This window comes from Pholis gunnellus (genome assembly GCF_910591455.1).
Source record: "Pholis gunnellus genome assembly, chromosome: 7".
Lineage (NCBI taxonomy): Eukaryota > Metazoa > Chordata > Actinopteri > Perciformes > Pholidae > Pholis > Pholis gunnellus.
Window position 1 is genome coordinate 13,795,332 of NC_136533.1, and position 21,870 is coordinate 13,817,201.

Here is a 21,870-nt window from a genome sequence, read left to right on the forward strand (position 1 = left end):
TCATACGACAACGTCAAACTCAGCATTTTGACAAAAATGCAGAGCATGTGATTGGTTGTTGTGTGAAGTTTTGGATTGGTTCCCTTGATTTTGATCCGTTATTGAACAAGTACAGCAAAAACTCTTTTGATGCAGGTTAAAATGTTTGAAAATCCAATTGTATGCCAATAAGATATAGCTAATAGCCTAAGTAAGAAGTCCTTCTCGATTCATGGACGCCAGTGAAGACAGTCGAGCCTCCCCAGTTGTATTTCTTGAATACGTTTTAATACGTTTGAGGGCTGAAAACGTCTGCTCCACAGAGGCAGCAGATATTGGGATTGTCACCGCCCAACATGTCACGCTAGCCCACTGACCAATCACGTATGGCTAGGCCAGCTAGCAGGCTCGGACACGTCAAAGAATACGCCCAACATGTCAAACTAAAGATCTGATTGGTTGAACACTATGACAATCAACAATATTGTCCCCATTCACTTAAACTGCACATGGATTCACTTGTGAGTCTGCAGGCCTCGGGCCTCTCTTCTTACTAGAGACACAGAGGTGAAATCTGATTGGATAAAAGCTCTACTTAAAACAAGCTGCACTGGAAACAGAGCAACCGAGGAAGACAGTAGCTGTGCAATGAGAAAATAAGATAATGGGAAAAATATTTTTATAAATTATAATACATGCAGTGTATTTAAGAAAAAATATTAAATTATAAAATAGCTATAACTTTGTGATTCTGTTTAGGCCAGCAGAGAAGGCTTTGCAGGCCCTGACTGCCCACCACTGCATTTAGGTGTTCCAGTTTCAGAATTGCACGTACTCACTCACCGACCACTGACATACTGGTACACTTATTTACACTTGTGCATTTCTTGCTTTGACAACTCAAAATGCCTGCCTTGAAAAGAGACCAATACCCCAAAAGTCTTGTTTCTTCATTTGATTTCTCGACTGAGAGTGACACTCTGTTAAAGCTACTGTGGCGCAACTTCCATTTTGTGTTGATTTTGGCAGTCCCTGTGGTAGCAGGTGGATTGTGAAAAAACTCTAATCTCCATTGCAAACATCCAATCCATGATCTAGGGGTTAAAAGTCTACCATTAAACTTGCCCAGGATGACAATATATAGTACAACAGTATGTCTTGGCCATAAAGTATATGGGGGCGACACACTCGTAAAAGCTCCACATTTCAACAAAAATAAAAGGGTTGAATCTATACTTACAGAAACATTAAAAACCACATACAACTGTACTGAAAGATGAATTACACATGTACTTTTGGCCCAATTGATACATTGAGTGGCAAGTTCAAATGATTCAGCTCCAGTTGGGTGAGATGACTGAGATTTAAGCAAAAATACTAATGGTGCCCAGAAATACGACAATATACAAAACAGCAGAATTTACTGCCAAGTTTCTTACAAGAAAATCAATGTCGGAAAAGGCTATTTCTGCAATGTGTGTCAAAACAGCACCCCATCATCTTTAAAGAATCCTGCCTGTTGCCGTATCAACAAAGGGAAGTCACGTGGACAGATTCTGGGCGTCCCAGGATCAGCACCGTGGACAGCGGTTGAGACGCACTTTAATGCAGAATGTCGTAACTTATCCACGTGAGCTCTACAGAAAAGCAGGTAAAAGGTAATGACTGTAGGATCATTTTCTCTTTAATCTGAGCGGATAGTATTATTTTAGATCATTATCACAAAATGTTAGAAACACCCCTGTAGCGAACATCCACAGAATTCTCTTGATACAACTGAAATGTCTATGACAATCTGAATAAGCTTCGGTCCAGAAACTGCCCTCAGGAACCTATAGGTCACTTAATGGTTGAACTCTAAGTTGACCATGTGTCTGGACAGAGTCAGATAAGACTTGGGGTCAATCTTGACACTCAAACCAATTTCTGAACTATAAGACCTTTGTTAAGGCTGACCCTACACGGCTTTATGACCCAACCTTTACGGTTTTACGAGCAGCCACCTTCCTGAGAGACACAAAGACCCATCCAATTGTCAATAAACAACTTAAAGAAACTTTTACTTGATATACTCCTAGTTTGAGTAAGTCCTTGCATTTTAAATATATATATTAATTTACCTCAGAGTAACACACTCACTGTATTGGTAAACCATTCGTAAATTGACTATGTTAACCGTTTGTTTGTATTTGTTGTGATCTTGTTCTATAGTCATACAACAGTCATTACTGACTCATTATAGTGTGTCTTCATAGTTTTCCCCTCCCTATCTTGCCTCTCACTCAGGACACTTTGGCACCAGGATTTGTTCTGAAATGTTGAGTTTAATCCTTGCCATTCATTTATTATGCATATAGGTACACATGTATATCTACATAGGTCTGTCTGTATCATGATACAAATGTCTATACAAAGGCCAAATCTATTTAAGATAATAAAATAATCTTAGACAGAAATATCTGAGACCTAAAGATCTAAATTAAATTCCAATTAAAACTAATAAGGTGCTTTACAATCTTCCCTGCTGCTCCTCAAACTCTCAACTGCATAAATCATTTGAACTAAATGTAAAACGTCAATCCACAGATTTAATTGATATACATCAATCGATGACATGAGTCAATGATTCTAATCTACCTGGTCGCATGCAATCCTTTTTATTTATGTGTGGTTCATTGTTATTCATTGTACTCTTCATCCTATTCTTCATTCATTCCATTCATTTTGTTATTTAATGGTTTATTCATTTATTTTCTGTTTAGTGTTTAGTCCAATAAATATTTCATTTATAAAGAACTTGACTTGTGTGTATATGAAATAATAGGTCCCTGTACAATTGAATCTTATGTGAAATTCTGTTAGTTAAACTAATGGTTATGGGTTCATAAATCATAATTGAATTATGAATAATCTGTAAACATCTTGATATTAATTAATTCATATTTATTAAATCTACTTGCAGCAACAACACTACACCCCTCAGTTTACTGCTACTCAATTCAAAAAGCACCACAAATTTGAATTAAAACAGTTTCTAAAACAGTTTCAAATAAATCTGAATATTATAACCTTCATGAAGGCAGAATCCATGGAAGGGTTGTTGTAATTTACTGCATGACTTTTAGCTAGATGCACCTGGGTATAATGCAGTATTAAATTGGGTTTAATTTGTGTTTAACTTTCATGCAATTTGAATACTGTAATAAATACTATACTTTGAACTTTTGATTGATTGTCACAGTAATAATTAGATTGATAGACCTCAATAATCTCTGTCCTCTAAAGAGGGATTTCAATAAACTCTCATGTAAATGTTTGTTTCCCCCTCTCTCGTTATAAGAAATGAAAGCTGCCTTGCGCTCTGTCTTTCCTCTATTTAGGCAGCTGTGTGTTGTGGGCGTAACACACATTGACAAATTAAACCAGGTTGTGATCATGAAACATGCATGAGCTCTTTTGTCTCAGGTAAACAGAGAGATAATTTGCACTAACTATTTGGAAGCTTAGAGGGGATATAGTTGCAAGAGTATTTAATGAAAAGTATGTGGTATGCTATGTAATTTATACATATCTGCAACATGTTTATTCTGATAAATAGAATACCTAAAGGTAACTTACAGTACACTGTAACAAATTGCTGTAAAAATACAAGAAATTCTCAACAGCAAGGTACTGTTCTTCGTAAATACAGTTGAATACAGTTAAATCCAGCAAAAGTTGAGGCCTTGAAAGAAAAAAAAAATTAACAGCAGCTACTGTCCAATCTTGCAGTATACTACAGTATTTTTTCCTTTTTCAGTTGACTAAGCCCGCCCCTTACTCTTCAACAGCACACGGCATCAAGTATCTACTGCTTAGTTAGCACATAGTCAACCTAAAGAAAATGAACAGAAAGCTTTAGATATCATAGACCGGTGATTTTATTCAGGATGGAAGAATAATAATAAGAGGGAATTTGAGAAGACGATTTTCAACGGACTCTGACCGAAGCACCGAAGCAGACCGAGCACCACCTGCTGCTTCAGCTCGCCTACAAACACGCAGCGGACACCGTCCATCCTGCCCCTGTGGCTCACTGAACAAGGTAATTTAGATGTTATGAAAGTTAGCTTGACCGTGTTCAGTCATTTTGTGTTGAATCTACATTGTATTGTACTGATTTTTTGCCGATAACGTGACTTGTTGCATGCTAACATGCTAACGAGCGGTGCTTGCAGGACAGCGACTGCTGCAGTAGCTCACGCGGTTCACTGTGCATACGTGGTGACCCGTGTGTTAGAAAAGAATGGCATGCGATCTACCGGCGTTACCAGCGAGAGTTATTTCATTTTCATAGATACCTGATTGAATTTCTCAGCAATTGAATCAACAAGCTGAGTTAATATATATATATTTGATATGGTTTCAGAACATTAACTATAATTGTTGTCTGCATTAGTTGCTGGTGACGCTGCTTGATAAGCATTGAAGCCACGTCGTCTGTGAAGGCATCCAGCCAAGCTTCATCACGTTGCTGCTGCGGTTTTCTCCAGCTACGATGTGTTCAACTTGCAATACCAAGAGGAAGCTGCAAGGACACTGGAGTTTGTTCAAAGGTAAATCTTCTGCAGTCTTAAATATTATTTGGATATTTTTCTGAAGGTTAATATGTTGCAACATGATTGAGCTTGTAGCCTTGATGTGAGAACGTGTAGAACAAAAATCAGACCTTGTATGTTCACATTTTTTGCTTATATGAAATATTCACACATATGTTAGATGAAAATAAGATTATTCTCTCATTGTTAGTAGACACAGAGGTCAGAATACTTGTAATTTGTATTTGTTTATTCCAATGGGGTTTAGTATTAAGTGTGAATATTCTTTACATACCACACCTAATATATATATGCTTTCTCTGTTATTTAGGCGCTTCATTGGTCTCAACCTGGAAAGGGGGACAAAGGCCAACCAGGGGAAGGTGGTGTCCAGAAAGACAGGGAAGCTGGTCCAGAAGAAGGCAGGAGCTGTCAATCCCCATGTGGCCACCCTCATAAAAAACCTCCTGGACTTTGAGTGTGGCTTTATGTAGTCCACAGCACATCTCCACATAGGAGGAAGGAGAGATCGCCCACACTGCTGGTGTTCTTTTTTCCTTTTAAGGTAACAAGTTTCAAAATTGTGTTCTGTTCAGTTCTATCGAGTTGTCTCAAATGTGCAGTTCCAGATTTGTTCTTTTACTTGCTTTCTATTACACTAATGACCATAACTAAATAAAAAAGTGATACTGAAGGCGGGGTACATTTAGTAAACTATAAGAGTTGTATATAGATTGTTGCGAATCTGTTTAACATGATGCAGTGTTCTGGTCTGATTGTATTGTACAATAACGTAATTACTGACAATGTTTTTTGTTCTAATTTACTTTAATGAATACAATTTTATATGGTGCTTTTAATATTTGTATTTTGCAAAAATGTGATCACTGTAAAATTGTCAGTTATTGAATGTGTTTGACACTGCATTGGCTTTAATAAAAGCTTTTTAATGTAAGGCCATCTCTTGTTTGAGTCGTTTCTATGCTCGCAATTTTCAGGGGTTTTATTTTGAAATGTAACATTTTAAATCATTAGCTTCTAGCAGTGTCATACTGTAAATACATTCTACGGTAATGAACTGTTCATGCATTTTCTATACAGCACTGTACTGTCATACTTTTTTACAGTATGAAACCGTTGTTGTACATTACAGTAGGTATGCTGTAGAATTACAGTTAGAAGCTGGAGCCTGTAGCTGCCAGCTCTTTACTGTAATTTAACGGGGAAATTTGTTACAGTGTATAAGGGTAGACATTTGTTGGAAGGGGAAAGCAAGAGAAAGAAACTCTGGGGAAATCTGAAAATAGTAGGTTTAATATACAGTCATACCCATATTGTATTCATTTTAACTTGATACAAACATTACATTGGTGCAGCAAGCTTGGTTGACATAACTGCTGTTGCACTGAGGAAGTCTTAACAGAAAGAGCCTTATATTCTCAGTTGCACACTATTTCCCAATAACACATCACTTGTGTTGCCTTATTTCATTCTACCGCTGCATGAGACTGTATGATGCATTAAGCCTTATTGTCACAGTTGTTATTGCTTTCATTTGAATCAACTATTCACACCCTAACAGGAGGCATAAACTGACCTCTCTTAAAATACAGTTTGCCCTATTGCCACAGCACCAGGACCTGGCAGCTGAGTAACTTCTGCTCACTGAGCCAGACCTCCTTAGCTGAAAATGAAAATCATTCACTTCGCGCTCTAAAATACAAACTGGATGCTTTCATTGTAGGCAGAAAAATAACACCCATGATCCATGCAGTAATGATGAAGAGTCGCGGAGCTTGGCTTCCCTCTGGTGGTCAGTGCTGTGGACTGCAAAGGTTGGGAATTAGGAACAATACACTAGATCTAACCGAGGACGAAATGCAGCTTTGTCCTTTCAAAATGTCTATTCTCACAGCAGCATCAGCCCAAAGACATCTGCAGTCCCAACAAAGAATGTTAACTTGCCTATTTTTATTGGCATCCAATCTAAAAACACATAGACTGAGCGTAAGAATATGTTGCACATTTCTTTATTCTTTTCTCATATCTACAAGATAACAAAATATTTTTTCCTGAGCGACGTCATAGGAGCGTCAGAGCCGGGTGGATGAAGGCGCGTGCACACACACAAACAGAAAAATAAGAGACGTATTACTACTTTGCCTTCAAAATAAAGCGAGAAAATGGTAAATTTTAAGAAAATTAGGCAATTGACACGGTTGTAGGCTTCATAATAACAACATTGTATTACAACTAAAGGAAAAAACAGGCCCAAAAATTGAACTGATGACTGACGACTCCTTCACACATGCGTTGCAAGTTTTACTTTGAAAACCATAACCGGAAGCACTCTTTTATTCTGCTCGCTTGATTGTGCTGAGGATGCCCTGGGGGCGCACAGTGTGAGGATAATCGCAGGTGGTAAGGTTACAATCTGCCGACGAGAGAAGACAGGAGCAGGTGTCGACTAGTAACTGGTTCGGGTTTATGATCGGCTTCACTTATCCATCCCGGATCGTGGTTGTTGTTGTTTTCTTCCCCCTCGATGATCCACAATGCGGTCCCCGGCTTGGTTCATCGCCAATTACGCTCTCATCCTCTGCACGCTCCGGTTGATTGACGGGGCCAAAGAACATCGACTGTGTACAGAGGTGAGAGATGCCACAGTCGATCAATAAGGCTTCATCCGGTTTATTTGTTGGAGCTCACTAACAGGGGTGGTGATGAGAAAAACGCACAGATTGGGCTGCTATGGCTGCACACGCTGCACACGCTGACAGTGAGTTGGTAATCCACATCTAAATACGATTAGAAATTGATGACACGTTTCCGGGTCGATTTATGGTACACTATTTAAATGAATCATGCTTTGCAGGTGGGAGGTTGTATGCCGCTTTAATCTTTGTTAAGAGAACAAGTTTGAGCAACGCGAATCTCTGCTGAGGTCTGGTGTGTGTTGAACTTCACCGCTCGAGTGCTGTTCATGCTGTTATCAGTTTCCTGCATGGACTGGCCCTTCCTTCCCTCTGGTCTGGCTCAGCTCAACACCTCCCAAGTCCAGGCTGGCAGCTCAGTCCCAAAGCAGACAGTCGGTCCCAAGATAGAGGAGCGACATTCCTTTAATTTATTGGCTCAATCTCTCTTTTCACACTGGCTGAGAGATTACTGCAGCTCTCCAGCGAAGGGCTATATGGTGCTAAGTTTTCTGGGATGACAAAGCATGACATCAGAGCTGATATCTTGTTTTCAATCTCATGAAATGCATTCAGGAGTAGAGACTCTCACGCTGAATTATGGTGTGAGATGAGTATTAAAGTTTGCCATATCAATGTTCGACCACAGCTCTTGTAGGAGTCACAAGAGATCGTTTTAATGAGTTCTGAGTGCGACCATATTCTTAACGTTTCTCGGATCTCTGCAGCTGTAATTTTAAAACCTTGGTCGGCAGTTATGCTCAATTCGGCCTCTCTTCTCATTATCGTCAGTGTGACTGAACTCTATGTCCAGACCCACAGACACCAGTGAAAATCATTCCGCACACAACAGCCTGCATGTGCTGCGGTGTCAAAATCTGGTTTGGCTCAAGGAGCAACATTATGTAAACTGTCAGAAATTAGGCCGCCCTCCTCTGTAGAGGCTCTGTGGAGGCCAGAAGGCGAGAGTTAATGGTTTTTGCTCCAGGCCATAGATTCAAACTATAACACGTGATCATCAAATGTCTAAATGGTCATCCAGAAAATGTAAAAAAAAAAAAGCTGCTAGTAAAACGCCTCCGCCTGCTGCCACCTCCCCCTTGTTCCCATCACTGTGGAGATGGTATGTTGTGTATCCAGGGGAGAAGAGTGGTTGTGGCTTGAGAGATAACGCAGCGTAACAGGCGGTCATGTTTTTAAAGCCCAGAGCAGCTGGTTACGGAAGTTAAATTCAGTGCTGGTTGCTAATGCAGTAGCACCAGCTATTTAGTCTGCTCTGATGCATTCTCACCCAGAATGAGATGACTCAGGGCTCTGATGTGGGTGGAGGCCTTTTGTGGTGTTTACTGACCTTACTCTGGCCTACATTTGCTAATTGTTTGGGTCCAAGACTGTCGTGGTGCCTGATTTCTAATGCAGATGTTTTGTGTGTGTGTGTGTTTGTAATTGGCAGACAAACTACTACTATGAGTACACAGAATGTGACAGCACAGGATCTCGGTGGAGAGTGGCCATCCCACAGAGCCCCGGGGCTTGCACTGGACTACCAGAGCCAGTCCGCGGCACAGAGTGCAGTAAGTATATGTGTGTGTGTGTGTGTGTGTGTGTGTGTGTGTGTGTGAAAGTGGATGTGTATATCTCACCTTCTTATCCGTAGCCTGGAATTTCTACCACTACAACCTGACTGACCCGGTTTGTAGATTCTATAGCCAACAACAGAGCAAAGCCACGGGCCAATACTCTGAGATTAAAACACTGTCATATAATTGCTCTTTGCTCAATCATTGATGGGGCCATGTAGGCGCTCACAATAATTGTATGGGTCTAATAGGAGGTGCAGTAACCATAAACAAATCTGTCCAAATAGAGAGTCTTGGTTATAAATGAATAGAATAAAAAGGCAGTAGGTTGACAGAGTTTGTGCTTTTGAATGGACAAACTCATTCATAGGCCGTATAAATAATCGTTCCAGATCAGTGCTAATGTTTTGCCATGGAAACAGGTCTGCTAAGGTGAGTCACAGAGAGCGTTTAGTTGAGAGGAGGGTGCTGAAAGACCTGTCAATTGTGGTGAAATATGTCTTATCATGATGGAGCCAGGAAGGCAGATTTTAATTGTGTAAAAGCACACACATTTCCTACAAGGTGGTCAATCAAGTTTGATCTTTTGTTAGACCTCCCTAGAACACGTTCGCCCTGCGCTGTCACAACATCCCTCACCTTCCGCATTGCTTGTATTTGCGTCTTCAACTTGCATACCTCACCTTTTGTTCTTCTGACATCTTGTGTTTCCTTCTTCCGGTTCAAATTCGTGCACATTTCACTAGAAGAACACCAGAAACTAGTTTCCTCATAGCAATTGGACAAAATATCTTGCATCAGATATGATGATGGTTTGCACCGTAATGCATTGCAAGAGGCCAAGTAAATATAATTAATTGTCGCCAATTAATTATGTGAAGATTAGTGCCACAGCCAACTATCCTAAATCAAATCACACCAAGCACATCATGCTGCACACATCAACATGCATCTGCTTTCGTGTGCTACACAAATTGCGTAAACCCACGCGTATTTTGCATTGGTTGTTTTTTTAAGCACAGTGGGGCATCACAATGGCATTTGACCAGCTCAGGTATGAGGAAAAGCAGACACTGGGAAACGTTGGCAGATGCAGAAGACATGAAGGCTGCTGGGTGAGCAAAAAGCACTGAGACAGACACAGTGTGTAACAGGATATGTAAGGATTACGTTCCCTGATCACTGGGGCTGCATTCTACTGAATGCGGCAGTGATTTGCGTGGCCGTTCCTCTGTCATCTTCAGTCTGTGCGATTCTATATTGCGTTGATGATTTTTTGCAGCAGATTTCAAATGACTTCTCCTCTCTTCTTTCCACCCCTCTGTACCTTGCCTTTCCGTGTCCTCCAGCCTTCTCGTGCTTAGCCGGGGAGTTCCTCGAGATGTCGGCTCAGGAGTGTACCCCGTGTGCAGCAGGAAGCTACTCCCTCGGCAGCGGCATCCGCTTCGACCAATGGGATTCCATGCCTGCTGGATTCAGTAGCCTGGCAACCTCGCTGGAGTACAATCCCCACAGAGACGACAGGCTCACCTGCAACAGGTGTGCGGTTAGGACGCGAGGAAAAACTAAAATTCGGATTGCAAAGTGTAAAATCAATTACAAATGTTTTTTCCTTGCAGCTCTACCTGGGTGCCTCAAGGAAACTATCTGGAGTCCAACAGGGATGAATGCACGGTCTCTCTCATCTATGCTGTTCATCTGAAGAAACAGGGCTCTGTCAGCTTTGAGTACCAGTATCTAGACAACAACTTGCTGTTTGAGTTCTTTGTGAGTTTTAAATGGTTTTATCTTTTTACTTTTGTCTTTTTTGTCTATTGATATATCTGTTTAAGTGGATGCTGTTTGTGTGTACATGGTGCGTTTGTGTTTACACATGCTTCAGTATTTCTTTAGTTAAATCTCAAGCAATTCATTCATCATAAATGTCCCATAATGTAATGGGCATAGTACTAATGTTAATGAGAAAAAAACCTGTATCTAAGTAGAAATAGCACCAGATCATCATCATGCTAATTAGATGCATGAATCAGACAACATACTATACTGTTAGTAGGCCTTTCTTGTGGCAGGCACAAGGACACGTCATAGCAGGAAAAGCAATCATAACAATATTGGCTGAATTTCATTTAGGTGTCCCAGTTCCAAGGCCCTGCATTGTGCATGCTGGCTCACCGACATGGTTTACTGCTTAAATAGAACAGAGCCATAACTAACATCAATTGTTGCACCTGTGCTTTTGTCTGCAATGTCAAGTCAAATGATGAGTCCCTTATTTAGTGTTTATTCGAAGGCAGGTGTGCTGGAAAGATTAAGATTTTGTGATCTGTAGTAAATTGAGGACATTTCTTATTTATTCTCCATTATGAAAGACGGGTGTTGTATTGTTCAATAAACAACACACAATGCTGCCAATAGACAAAAAGTCACATCAGCACTTTGTTTTTTACTGTGTGTCAGTGCATGAGTGTACATAATGAATATGGAAGTCATAAAACACTACACTGCCATACAAGAGACGAGAGTTTCAGCTGACATTGATTATTTGTGTGTGTTTAGATCCAGAATGACCAATGTCAGGAGATGGATCAGTCTGCTGATGCGAAGTGGCTCAAGCTCACCAATCATGGTGAATGGGCAACCCATACGGTAAGTGTTGCATGCCGTAAGATGAACAATAACAACGGAGGACACATCTTTGGCAGCTGTCTACCAAAATAAACATGTCAAACTCGGGCGGAGCAGCAACAAGTGGGTGGATATGAGCAGGAAGCCTGCTAGTTCACAGAAGAAGACTGGCACCACGTATTGTTTTCTCCAGTATTTTTCCCGTCACACAGTAACATGAGTCTCTATCTGTGCCGTTCTTGCACTGTGGGTATGTGTTATGGCAGCATAGTTTTGTGTCAGTTTAATTGAAATGCTTTATACAACAATCAAATTACGTTGCACCAATGATGTACATGGAATTAATACATACAAACTATATCAAGTAGAAAATATGAATTCAGTTCAGTAACATTGTTCTCTTTATGCCTTAAAGCACTTTGCCTGCATGAAGTTGTTGTTGAATGAACTACTGGCTGCTTTCAGATTTTATTTCCAGAATATTCATGGTGCAGCTTTTTGCTTTTCTTCCATTTGAATTACATGATCATATGCAGTGATGGCCCAGCTCTAGCATTTGGGCCGATCTTACACATTTGTAACATTTAGTTATTGCAGCTGCCAGTTTGTCACTTTGTTTTTTCTAAATATAATTTGTTTCAATGTTTAAAACAAAATAATTGGAATTAAATATTATTTTTAAATGTCTGAAAACCGTGTGGCAAAGTGCTACATCTGCATCGTGTGTTGAAATGTGCCTTGAGTGGAATTTTGTCTCGAATGCTTTGCATTTTTGGGAAGCAGAACGCGCAGAGATCATTCTAAATGTTTTGTTCATGTTTAATATCGTTTCGGTTGTATGATTTTATTTGTTTTCAGTCCAGTCAATGGCTTACATTTTGGAGAATTTTTTTGTAACCCAAACCAATCAGTAACTCTTTATGAATCCTTTATGGGCTGAAAGCATCAATAGCATTTTCATTCAGTGTTGTCTTTCCCATCCATTCAAAGATGCACTTTATGGTTCCCTCTATAGATCAGCCTGAGAAATATCTTGTAAATAAACCAGTAATAGTGTTTGATTTAAATTCAGACCAGATTTATTTTTAGTTTAGAGGGTATGATTTAAATTTTGTTTCATATTTATTCTCATTATTATCTACCTAAGATCTTCTTTGTTGCCAGTGTTTTGGTACATTTTGTAAAAATAAAATAAAACATGAAATCTTAACTAAAGAGGTCAAAATGAAACACCAAATATGGTTTACATTTTGTACTACCTTGTCATTCGCAAGTGCCTTAATCATTTCACGTGTTGATTGTATCCGTTATTTTAAGATGGCATATCTTGTTAATTGGCACTACATAAAGCAAAGCCTGACTTTAATGTGCTCTCTTATCTACCGCACTGGCACAGCCTGACTGATAAGACATGAAAACATCTGTATTCTAGGTGAACCTGAAGTCTGGCACCAACATCCTGTACTGGAGGACCGGTGGGGTCCTGATGAGGGCCAAAGGGGTGAAGCCTGTTCTGCTGAAAAATGTTCAAATAGAAGGTCAGTAAGAAATTCCCATCTCTTATTCCAACTTCTCAAATCAATGCACTTATTCAACAATTATTTCCCTTTTCATTCTCATTCTTTAATTTCCTTGTACCAGGAGTGGCCTACACATCAGAGTGTTTCCCATGTAAGCCGGGGACGTTCAGCCGAGTCCCAGGATCCACCGCATGCGACCCCTGTCCTCGGGACACCTACGCTGGCCACGGTGCCAGCTCCTGCACCCCCTGTAACACTACCACTCAGTATGCAGGTAGGAACGCACACAAGAAGATGTGCAGTGTTCATTGTAGCCTTATTGTTATCAGCGCGGCTCACGGAGGCACATAACACAGCCACAGGATAGAAAGAGAGCTTGTCCTACTTTCAGCCACATTAGTCAGACTTCAGAAGGAGAAACATTCTGGTTAGTTCAGTGAGGAAGACTTGTGTTATCGCAAGGGAGTCGCAGATGTTGGCACAGATTGTAGTGGGTATGCTCTTGTATATTTAAACATTTTTGTTTTCTAATATGCTATTTCTAAGGTTAGAAGTAATATGCTCCCTTGTCTGTTTTAGTATGTTTCTCAACAAGGATTTACTAGAGTACATTTGCACATGTAAGGCAGTCACCTTTACTAGACCCTGCTGAGAGGCAAGGCCAGCTATTCCAAATCAACAGAAGGTAGTAAATTAGTTATAATAGCAGAGATATGGCCTACTGACCTGATACTTTTGATATTCTAACGTGGTCTAAATAAATGAAATGGAAGTAATGAAAAGACTGCTCTTTTCTCTTTCTTTAATTTGATTTGCTGTGATATAAAGTATCTTCACGTCCTCAGATGATTCTGTGAATCTGTCTCCTGTTTAGTAAAGTCACTGAGAAGTGATTGTAAGAAGGTTAGAGTATTCAGAACATAATACATATTTAATTCAGTACACCTCTTTATGCATTTTGTATGACTTCTGTGCTTCACTGCTCTGTTTGAGTCTCCTGCCAAAGCGCTCTTCTTTAAGAGCACATTCTTTTATTCCTCTTCTTCATTCACATCTTGTATCACATTTTTCTATTTTCTTTCCTGTATTTTAACTGAATGGTTCTCTATTTTATTTGAATTCCTGTGTTTTAGTGATTTAGCTGCATGGCTTTTGTGTTTAATGCTTATTGAGGTTATTATTAAAGTGCTACAGTATTTGCAGGGCTCTGTGTAAATTCTTTAAATGATAGTTTTATTTTGCCTTATCACCACTTTTCTTTTCCAAGCTGAGGGCTCTGCTGTGTGTAAGGACAGACCTCCATGTTCAAGGAAGGACTATTTCCAGATCCACACAGCATGTGACCATGAAGGCAAGGTGAGAGAAGTATAATACAAAGAGAAATCCCATTCTGTCATCACAGTTTCTTGTCCATCACCCTACATCTTTGTGTAATTTCAGACGCAGGTCATCTATAAGTGGATTGAACCTAACATCTGTCTGGAGGGTGTGACTGGAGCTGAGTCATTGCCTCCAAGTGGAGAAAGGGAGCCCTGCCCTCCCTGCAATCCTGGTTTCTATAACAATGACACCGCCACCTGCTCACCATGCCCACCTGGGACCTTTTCTGATGGGATTAAACGTACTGAGAACTCTCTTGACTTATATTTTATTCCTCGCTGCCATTTTCCTTCTGTTATTTTAGTTTTAGCTGTATGTGGTTTCCAAATTGTGGTTTTCATTGTGGTTTTCATCCCCCAGCATGTGACCGGTGTCCAGCAGGCACTGAACCCTCCTTGGGTTACGAGTATAAATGGTGGAATATTCTTCCTGCAAACATGAAGACCTCCTGTTTCAATGTTGGAAACTCCAAATGTGATGGTATGAATGGTGAGTATATTTGGCTCGATGTGTCCAGTAGTGATCTCTCTCTCTCTCTCTCTCTCTCTCTCTCTCTCTCTCTCTCTCTCTCTCTCTCTCTCTCTCTCTCTCTCTCTCTCTCTCTCTCTCTCGGTCATTCTGTTTCTGAATGCCTCTCTTAAAGGAACATGTCGTCATTGTGGGAGATGCGCTTTCTTGCCAAAAGTAAGATAACAAGATAGATAGTGCTCTCAAGTCTGTAAGGTATATATGAAGTTGAAGGTAACTTAGCTTAGCCAGGGGCAGTGATTATCTGGAGCCTCTACTGGTTGCCTAGTTGCTCTCACCAACCATATGGTGACAGCAACACTCCTGTGCTAAGCTTGGACAGCTGGCAGCTGGCAGCTGGCTGCTGGCTGCGGCTTCACTTTTACTATACAGACACGAGCGTGATATCCTCTCATCTGATTCTCTGCAAGATGACAAATAAGCATTTTTCACACATTGTTGAACTATTTTTCTCTGGGGCCAGTGTGCAGCAATTTGGGGGATCTATTAGCAGAAATGGAATATAATATTCATAACTATTCACCTGAAACTAAGCATCCTTTTGTTTTCGCTGACATTGGATGTGCCCTTCATATCTACATACAGAGCTGGTCCTCTTCATGGTGTCAGCAGGTTGAACACCCAAGTTTTAACAGTAGCGCACGACGGACAAACCAAACACTGGCTCTAGAGAGAGCCTTTCGCCTGTTTACATCACCTGAAGGTCACCGTAGTTCTCCAACACTCTTGTGCAGTAACTGCAGTAACGTGACACACAGAGGTTCTCAAGCTGGCGTTTGACTTCTGTTGCTCCTAAGGATGGCCTCTGAGCGAGGCGAACGGACTTACCATGATTTCGCTTTCTGCGTCTCTCGCTACAGCGGTCTTGGAGGGAGCGGAGGGGTATTCAGTTGGTTGCAATCTGCAACCACACGGCTAGATGCCACCAAATCGACGCACTGTCCCTTTAATGTGCAGTGACGAGAGTTAAAACCGCCAATGTTATCTAAATTTATATATATATTAATCGTTGAGTAATGTCGATTTGTCCTGTCCTTTAGGCTGGGAGGTGGCAGGTGATCATATCCAGAGTGGAGCAGGGAGCTCGGATAATGATTACCTCATCCTCAACATCCATGTGCCTGGCTTCAAGTAAGTACAGTCATGTTTTTTTTCTTTTTCTTCAGTCTCCATCATTCTCGTCACTCAGCTGTCTGTTTTTGTTTCGCTGTGACTGATTCCACTCGTCTCTGTTTTCATCTGCCACCAGGCTCCCTACGTCCATGGCAAGCCATTCGGGGACGGAGTTCGGTCGCATCACATTTGAATTTGAGACTGTGTGTGTTGCCGGCTGTGAGTTCTACTTCATGATGGTGAGACAGCTGCCGACAGATGTTTGCTGCTAGGTAGGCATTGTTATGTAGATGGTGTGAATTACGTGGAGTGAAAATGTTGTTCTTTAGGATGTAAACAGGAAGAGTACGACGGTGGTAGAGTCATGGGAGAGAACGAAAACAAGACAGACCTACACACACGTCATGACACAGAATGCCTCGGTTTCCTACACATGGGCTTTTCAGAGGACAAACCAACCTTCAGATGTAAGTATGAGTAAAGTACTGGAAATATGTTTGTTTTTAATGTCTTTTATTGTTTTGTGTGTGTGTGTTTTGTATTCTTAGTTTCAATCAAAAAGCCCATAAGGCAGTTACTCAAATATGTGTCCCCTGAAATCCATCCTTAAAAAAGATTAACAACCAGCAAGTTCACGTTTCATAATATCTTCCTCTGTGGAGGTCTGGCCACTGACCCAGGATTTGGCCTCTTGGTCCTTCAAAAAGTCAGGAAACCTGGTCTTGTGGTTAAACCTTCATATTAATTGTCTCACGTCCAGAAACAAGACTGCTCTGAAAGACTTACTGTCAGTTTTTTCATGGTAAATCCACCCCACACTTGGTACAGCGAACACTCCCTATTGTTGGCTAAGAAAGATACTATCTGCTGTGGTGTTAGTGTTTCAACCTAACCACAAATCAAACAGACTTCTTTATCTCTGTGCCCACTGAGGTGAAGCTTGAATCATTAACTTGCTCTTTTAAAGCACCTGTTTAGCAGGAATGTGGGCATTTCAAGTAAGGACAGAACCTAAGGACAGAGTACCAATACTGTATGTTGCGATCCATATGTGGGTTTTTTTGTTAAAGTCTCTGGAAAAAAAGTTTTAAAGCTCCACAGCACCTATAAGCAGCATTGTTCTGTACCTTGTTTGTCTCTCTCAGGTACGCCGGTACGTCAACGACGTGGTGCGAATCTACTCCATCTCGGTGAGTAACGCGGTCGATGGGGTGGCGTCTAGGTGCCGGGCTTGTGCCCTCAGCACCGAACCCTCAACCTCTACGTGTGTGCCGTGTCCACCTGGACACTACATTGACGCGCTCACCAGCCAGTGCACGGAGTGTCCCCGTAACACATACCTCGTCCCTCATGCCACACCGGGCCCGGACGCCTGCAAACCCTGTGGACCGGCTAGCAAGAGCGACAAGGTTTGTTTTGTCTTTGTAATGGGGAAAGGAATCAAACCACTGGGAAACTTTTGTTAAATGATTCATATAACAACCCTATTCGGGTGTCCATGTTTTCTTTCTCACAGGACCACAGTTTATGTTACAGTGACTGTCACTTCACCCACACTGAGAGCAATGTCACTCTGACTTATGACTTCAGCCTCCTTGGGTCTGGAGGATCGCTGATGAACGGTCCAAGCTTCACCTCCAAAGGAACCAAGTACTTCCACCACTTCAAAATCAGCCTGTGTGGAGGAAAGGTGTGATGAGATGAAAACACACACATGCGGATTAAATGTACTCAAACGTTTGTGTGTATTAATGCAATGCCCTTGCTATTTGCTTTTTTTAATTTTTATTGAAGGGTCAGTTGGCAGTATGCACAGACAATGTAACAGACCTATCCGTCACCGACTCCCAGAGAGAGAAAGGTGAAGGAATCAATGCTGTCAAGACCTTCATCTGTCAGTCAACAATAATCCCAGCTACTGGACGAGGCTTCCACACAGCGCTCGCCTCACAGTCCATTAACCTGGCGGACACATTACTTGGTTAGTGGGCATAAGATGCACACAGTGATCGAGCTGCATTTGGTGTGTTTTATACCGCTGTTATTGCTTGAAAGGGTAAAGATGTAACGACACGAAAAGGTTCGGCCTTGTTGGTATTTTATCAAATAATATTACAGTCATGTTACAGGAGAGAGAAAATCAAAGACGCATTAATTGTACATACACACATTAAACGATAATGTGTCTGTATGTTATTAACAGGAGTGACAGTTGATAGTACACTTGATGGAATAAGGGCGAGACCAGAGCTGTACCACCAAACCACCAAGAAAGTCCCTGATGTCAACTTCTACTACAGGTACCTCTATTATTTCAATAAAAAAAAATAAAAGTTAAATAAATGTTGCGTCTAAGGTTATGTCTTGCTTTTTGTGTTTCCCTTTGCTAAGGTCCCTGGATCCGACTTCATCTTGTGAGTCAGGTCGGAGCGCAGTGGTGACACTTCGTTGTAACGCAGAGAAGAGCACTAAAGGAGAGCTCACCGTTCCCAGGTACTACGTCTCTTGTCTCCGTTTGTCTGATTCCCCGTCTAATACCACATGTAACTTTGATCTATGCTGTGATGTGGCGTCGAGGTGACAGCTTGTGTTTGGTTATTACAGTCAGTGCCCTGCAGGAACATGCGACGGCTGCACCTTTCATTTCTTATGGGAGAGCTCAGGAGCTTGTCCTACATGCACAGAGAGAGACTACCATCAGATAGAGGGAGCTTGCAATGGAGGACACCAGGTGTGTGTGGACATATTTATTGCACAAGTATTGTGAAGGATTTCTTTTGGTTCTTGAGTCAAACACAATGGATTTAAATGAAACAATGTGCTGACAGCTTTGTTTGAGGGTGCTTACTCCCACATCCCATTGACTGTGTAGAATTTAAAGCCTATTTTATAACCCCCCCCCCCCCCAAAAGTCAATATGGATGCAAACACCCTTAAAGCTGAAAGTCAGCACTTTAACAGTTTTTGTTTCACTTGAAATTTAGTGTGTAGGAGTAAAGCCACTCCATTTCAAGTACCTTAAGTACTTAGTCTCTTAAGTACTTACTAGTAAGACTGCACTGTATGTGAGGAACATTTCTATATACAATATTCAGTGTATGTTTGGGCTTATTTGCTGCTGTATGTGTGCATGTTCTTCCTCAGGACCTGCTGTATGTGTGGACTGAACCAAAGCTGTGCATGGGAGGTCTGACCTTGCCTGAAAAGAAAACCTTGCCATGTGAGGGTATGGAGTTCTGGGTACGGCTCGGTGCAGGGCTGGGAGCCTTCACCGCCGTGCTGCTCGTCTCGCTCACCTGCTACTTCTGGAAGAAGAACAAAAGGTGTGATTCCCGTTTTCCTTCCTGCCAGCTTTTTTGTTTCTCTCTACTTCCTTGTTTCTTTTCCTACTACTCTACGTCCTTCCTGTATTCCTTCCTAACTTTATCCTTACTTATCTTTTATTCTTTTCAACCTCCACTTTCTGCCTCTTTCCTTCCTGTCCCACTTATCTTCCTCTATCTAACTTTTTTTTCTTTTACCGCTCCCTACTTTCCTACCAGCTTTCTTTCGTACTTCATCTCATCATCTCCTCCAAACCTCTGTTGTTTGATCGCATACCTTCTGCGATTGTTTCCTTGTCACATCACACATTTTATCAATATTCATGATGACAACATTGGTTGTTTTTTTCCTACAGTATTGATTCTGTCATTTGTCTCTGTGCTAGGTTGGAGTACAAGTACTCCCGGTTGGTGATATCTGCCAATAAGGAGTGTGAGATGCCAGGAGCTGACAGTTGTGCCATGATGGAGGGTGAGAACGAGGGAGACATGGAGGATGAAATTGTGTACACAAAACCTTCTCTACTTGGCAAACTCAAAGCCATAGCATCCAAGGTAAGAGTCACATCATCGTCAGACTTGCATTTAGAAAATATCACTTTGATAAAAGTCTTTAGAAACTATAGAAATAATGTGTGTTTTTCATTTTCTCAGGGAAACGGAGAGCACTATGAACATGTGCAGCTAAACTCCTCTCATTCGAAAGCGTTGGTGTGGAGCTAGAGAGATGGTAAAGTGAGGGGCGAGATCGGACCCTCGAGAGACTTTCCACTGAACCCCCCCCCCCCCCCTTTAACCAACCACCCCCTTTATGAGCTCTGGTACCTGGAATACCAACTGTGTGTTCATACATAAACACACACACGTCATGCACCTAGAGCCAGGTTCAGAGAAGGCAAGAACATGGTGGCCTTAAAGCTCGGAACGACAGAGCCGTCCAACTCGAAGCATAGTACTGTGAGGCAGGTGTGTGTGATAGACACTTCCTGGTATATTCTGATACACACTGATGTCAGAGAGGCTGTTAGAGGAGCTCAGGGTAAGACAGGGACCTTTTTGATGTTCTCTTTTCATATTGATTTCAGTCTGTGTAGTGCCTATAGACAGCCATGGTGTAATTTGCCATCAAGATCACCAATGGTGAGTGTGTGTGTGTGTGTGTGTGTGTCCATCTCCCATAGACGTTTACACAGACTGCACATATTACACATATTATAAAGTCTCTATCTTCTCATCCGTTTGTTCTTTCGCTTGGTTGAAATTATTGTAACGAGGAGAAGTGTGTTGCTGACCAAGTGAAAATGAAGATGTCATGTTATGCGGATAAAGTTGTGTTGTTGACTGTCTATTTACTTCAATTAAATTATGATGTATTTATGTATAAGTGGACCCAGTTTGATTGATTTTTATCTTGTACCGATTATTTTGAGAAATTCTCTGAAGGGCTTGGAGACAGACAGGTCTTAAAATGGATTTAAAGCAAAAAGGTTCTGAATAATAACTTAAAACCTCAGCTGACATGTGGGCACTATCAGTCCAATAATCAGCCCTGAAAATGTCTCGTCAGGGAAAATTCTAAAATCACAATGGTTTCTGATCCACATAGCAAATAGACAAAATACATTGGATCCATCATAAACACTGCAAAATGTGTCATTACATATAATTGCATGTCAGACATGTAGAATAAATGTCATCATTTTGACACAGTAGTTAACATTGTTTAATCTAACTCCCAGTTTGTAAAACTGATTCATGTCATGATTACCAGTTACAATGTCATATATTTACAACTGTGGGAGTAATACTATAAGTTTGAGTTTTTTACTGATCAACTTGTAACTTTTAGCTGTGAGGGTGGGATCATCTGTGTATTGGGTGCAATATATTTCCTTGTAGACATTCAGCTATCCCACAATCTGTCTTGTGTGGCCCAGAATTATTCAATGCCTCAAAATCCTCTGTTACTTTGATACTTTGATTACAAAACCATTTGATCAATAACAGCTGTGATATGTCAGTGGTCTAGAATGAGCAAGCCCCGATATATATCCTCTCCTACAAGCCGAGGGCTCAGCAATTTAATTCTATTTCAACATAATGTATTACTTTCAAAATGGTCATAACACACATCGTCACATCACCAGTTTAGCGTCAGAACTTTCTACCTTTTAACCTTTACACAGCTTAAGTGAAAACGTGTAGAATGAGTTTTCTGTGTATGATCCACATTCACATATAAGCCATCAAATAAAAATGATAGTAATGTCAGACAGCATGATAATATCAAAGATATATGTATATTACAACTATATATATATATATATATATATATATATATATATAAATCGTTTTTTGTAAGATTATTCAAGTGCCTGTGGCTCCAGACTTCAGCTCTTTGCTGACCTTCAGTGGGTTCTCCTGTAGAGGGTAATGGAAAACAGAAGGAACAATGTCACCTTTTTTTGCTTACCTGCAAGCCAAATTGCAGGGGTGGACATTTTTTTGTGTACTTGTACTATTTTGAGTTTTTCTTAAAATATATTTATCAC

General features: G+C 40.9%; 1 protein-coding gene and 1 long non-coding RNA gene across 2 annotated transcripts; both read left to right on the forward strand.

The window, feature by feature from the left end:
• Window positions 1-3,848: 3,848 nt before the first annotated feature.
• On the forward strand, window positions 3,849-5,597 carry LOC306698876. Its single transcript, XR_013767158.1, has 3 exons — window positions 3,849-4,063; window positions 4,418-4,574; window positions 4,888-5,597. It is a non-coding gene; the product is annotated as an uncharacterized lncRNA (long non-coding RNA).
• A 4,598-nt stretch (window positions 5,598-10,195) lies between these two features.
• elapor2a (endosome-lysosome associated apoptosis and autophagy regulator family member 2a) lies at window positions 10,196-20,487 on the forward strand. Its single transcript, XM_079162453.1, has 20 exons — window positions 10,196-10,368; window positions 10,449-10,596; window positions 11,386-11,475; window positions 12,887-12,992; window positions 13,096-13,248; window positions 14,242-14,330; window positions 14,415-14,595; window positions 14,715-14,843; window positions 15,923-16,013; window positions 16,132-16,234; window positions 16,325-16,462; window positions 17,141-17,404; window positions 17,512-17,685; window positions 17,790-17,976; window positions 18,199-18,295; window positions 18,387-18,488; window positions 18,600-18,726; window positions 19,140-19,318; window positions 19,705-19,873; window positions 19,973-20,487. Exons 1-20 carry the CDS (start codon window positions 10,211-10,213, stop codon window positions 20,039-20,041), a joined length of 2,754 nt encoding a protein of 917 aa, XP_079018579.1. The 5' UTR covers window positions 10,196-10,210; the 3' UTR covers window positions 20,042-20,487.
• Window positions 20,488-21,870: the final 1,383 nt, after the last annotated feature.

What these genes read in the sequence shown, in the direction of transcription:
- elapor2a (XM_079162453.1), top strand. Translation starts at nt 10,211, where the DNA reads ATGTCGGCTCAGGAGTGTACCCCGTGTGCAGCAGGAAGCTACTCCCTC. An exon ending in CATGTGACCATGAAGGCAAG is followed by an intron (nt 14,331 to 14,414) that starts GTGAGAGAAGTA and finishes GTGTAATTTCAG; the next exon opens with ACGCAGGTCATCTATAAGTG. An exon ending in ATCCATGTGCCTGGCTTCAA is followed by an intron (nt 16,014 to 16,131) that starts GTAAGTACAGTC and finishes ATCTGCCACCAG; the next exon opens with GCTCCCTACGTCCATGGCAA.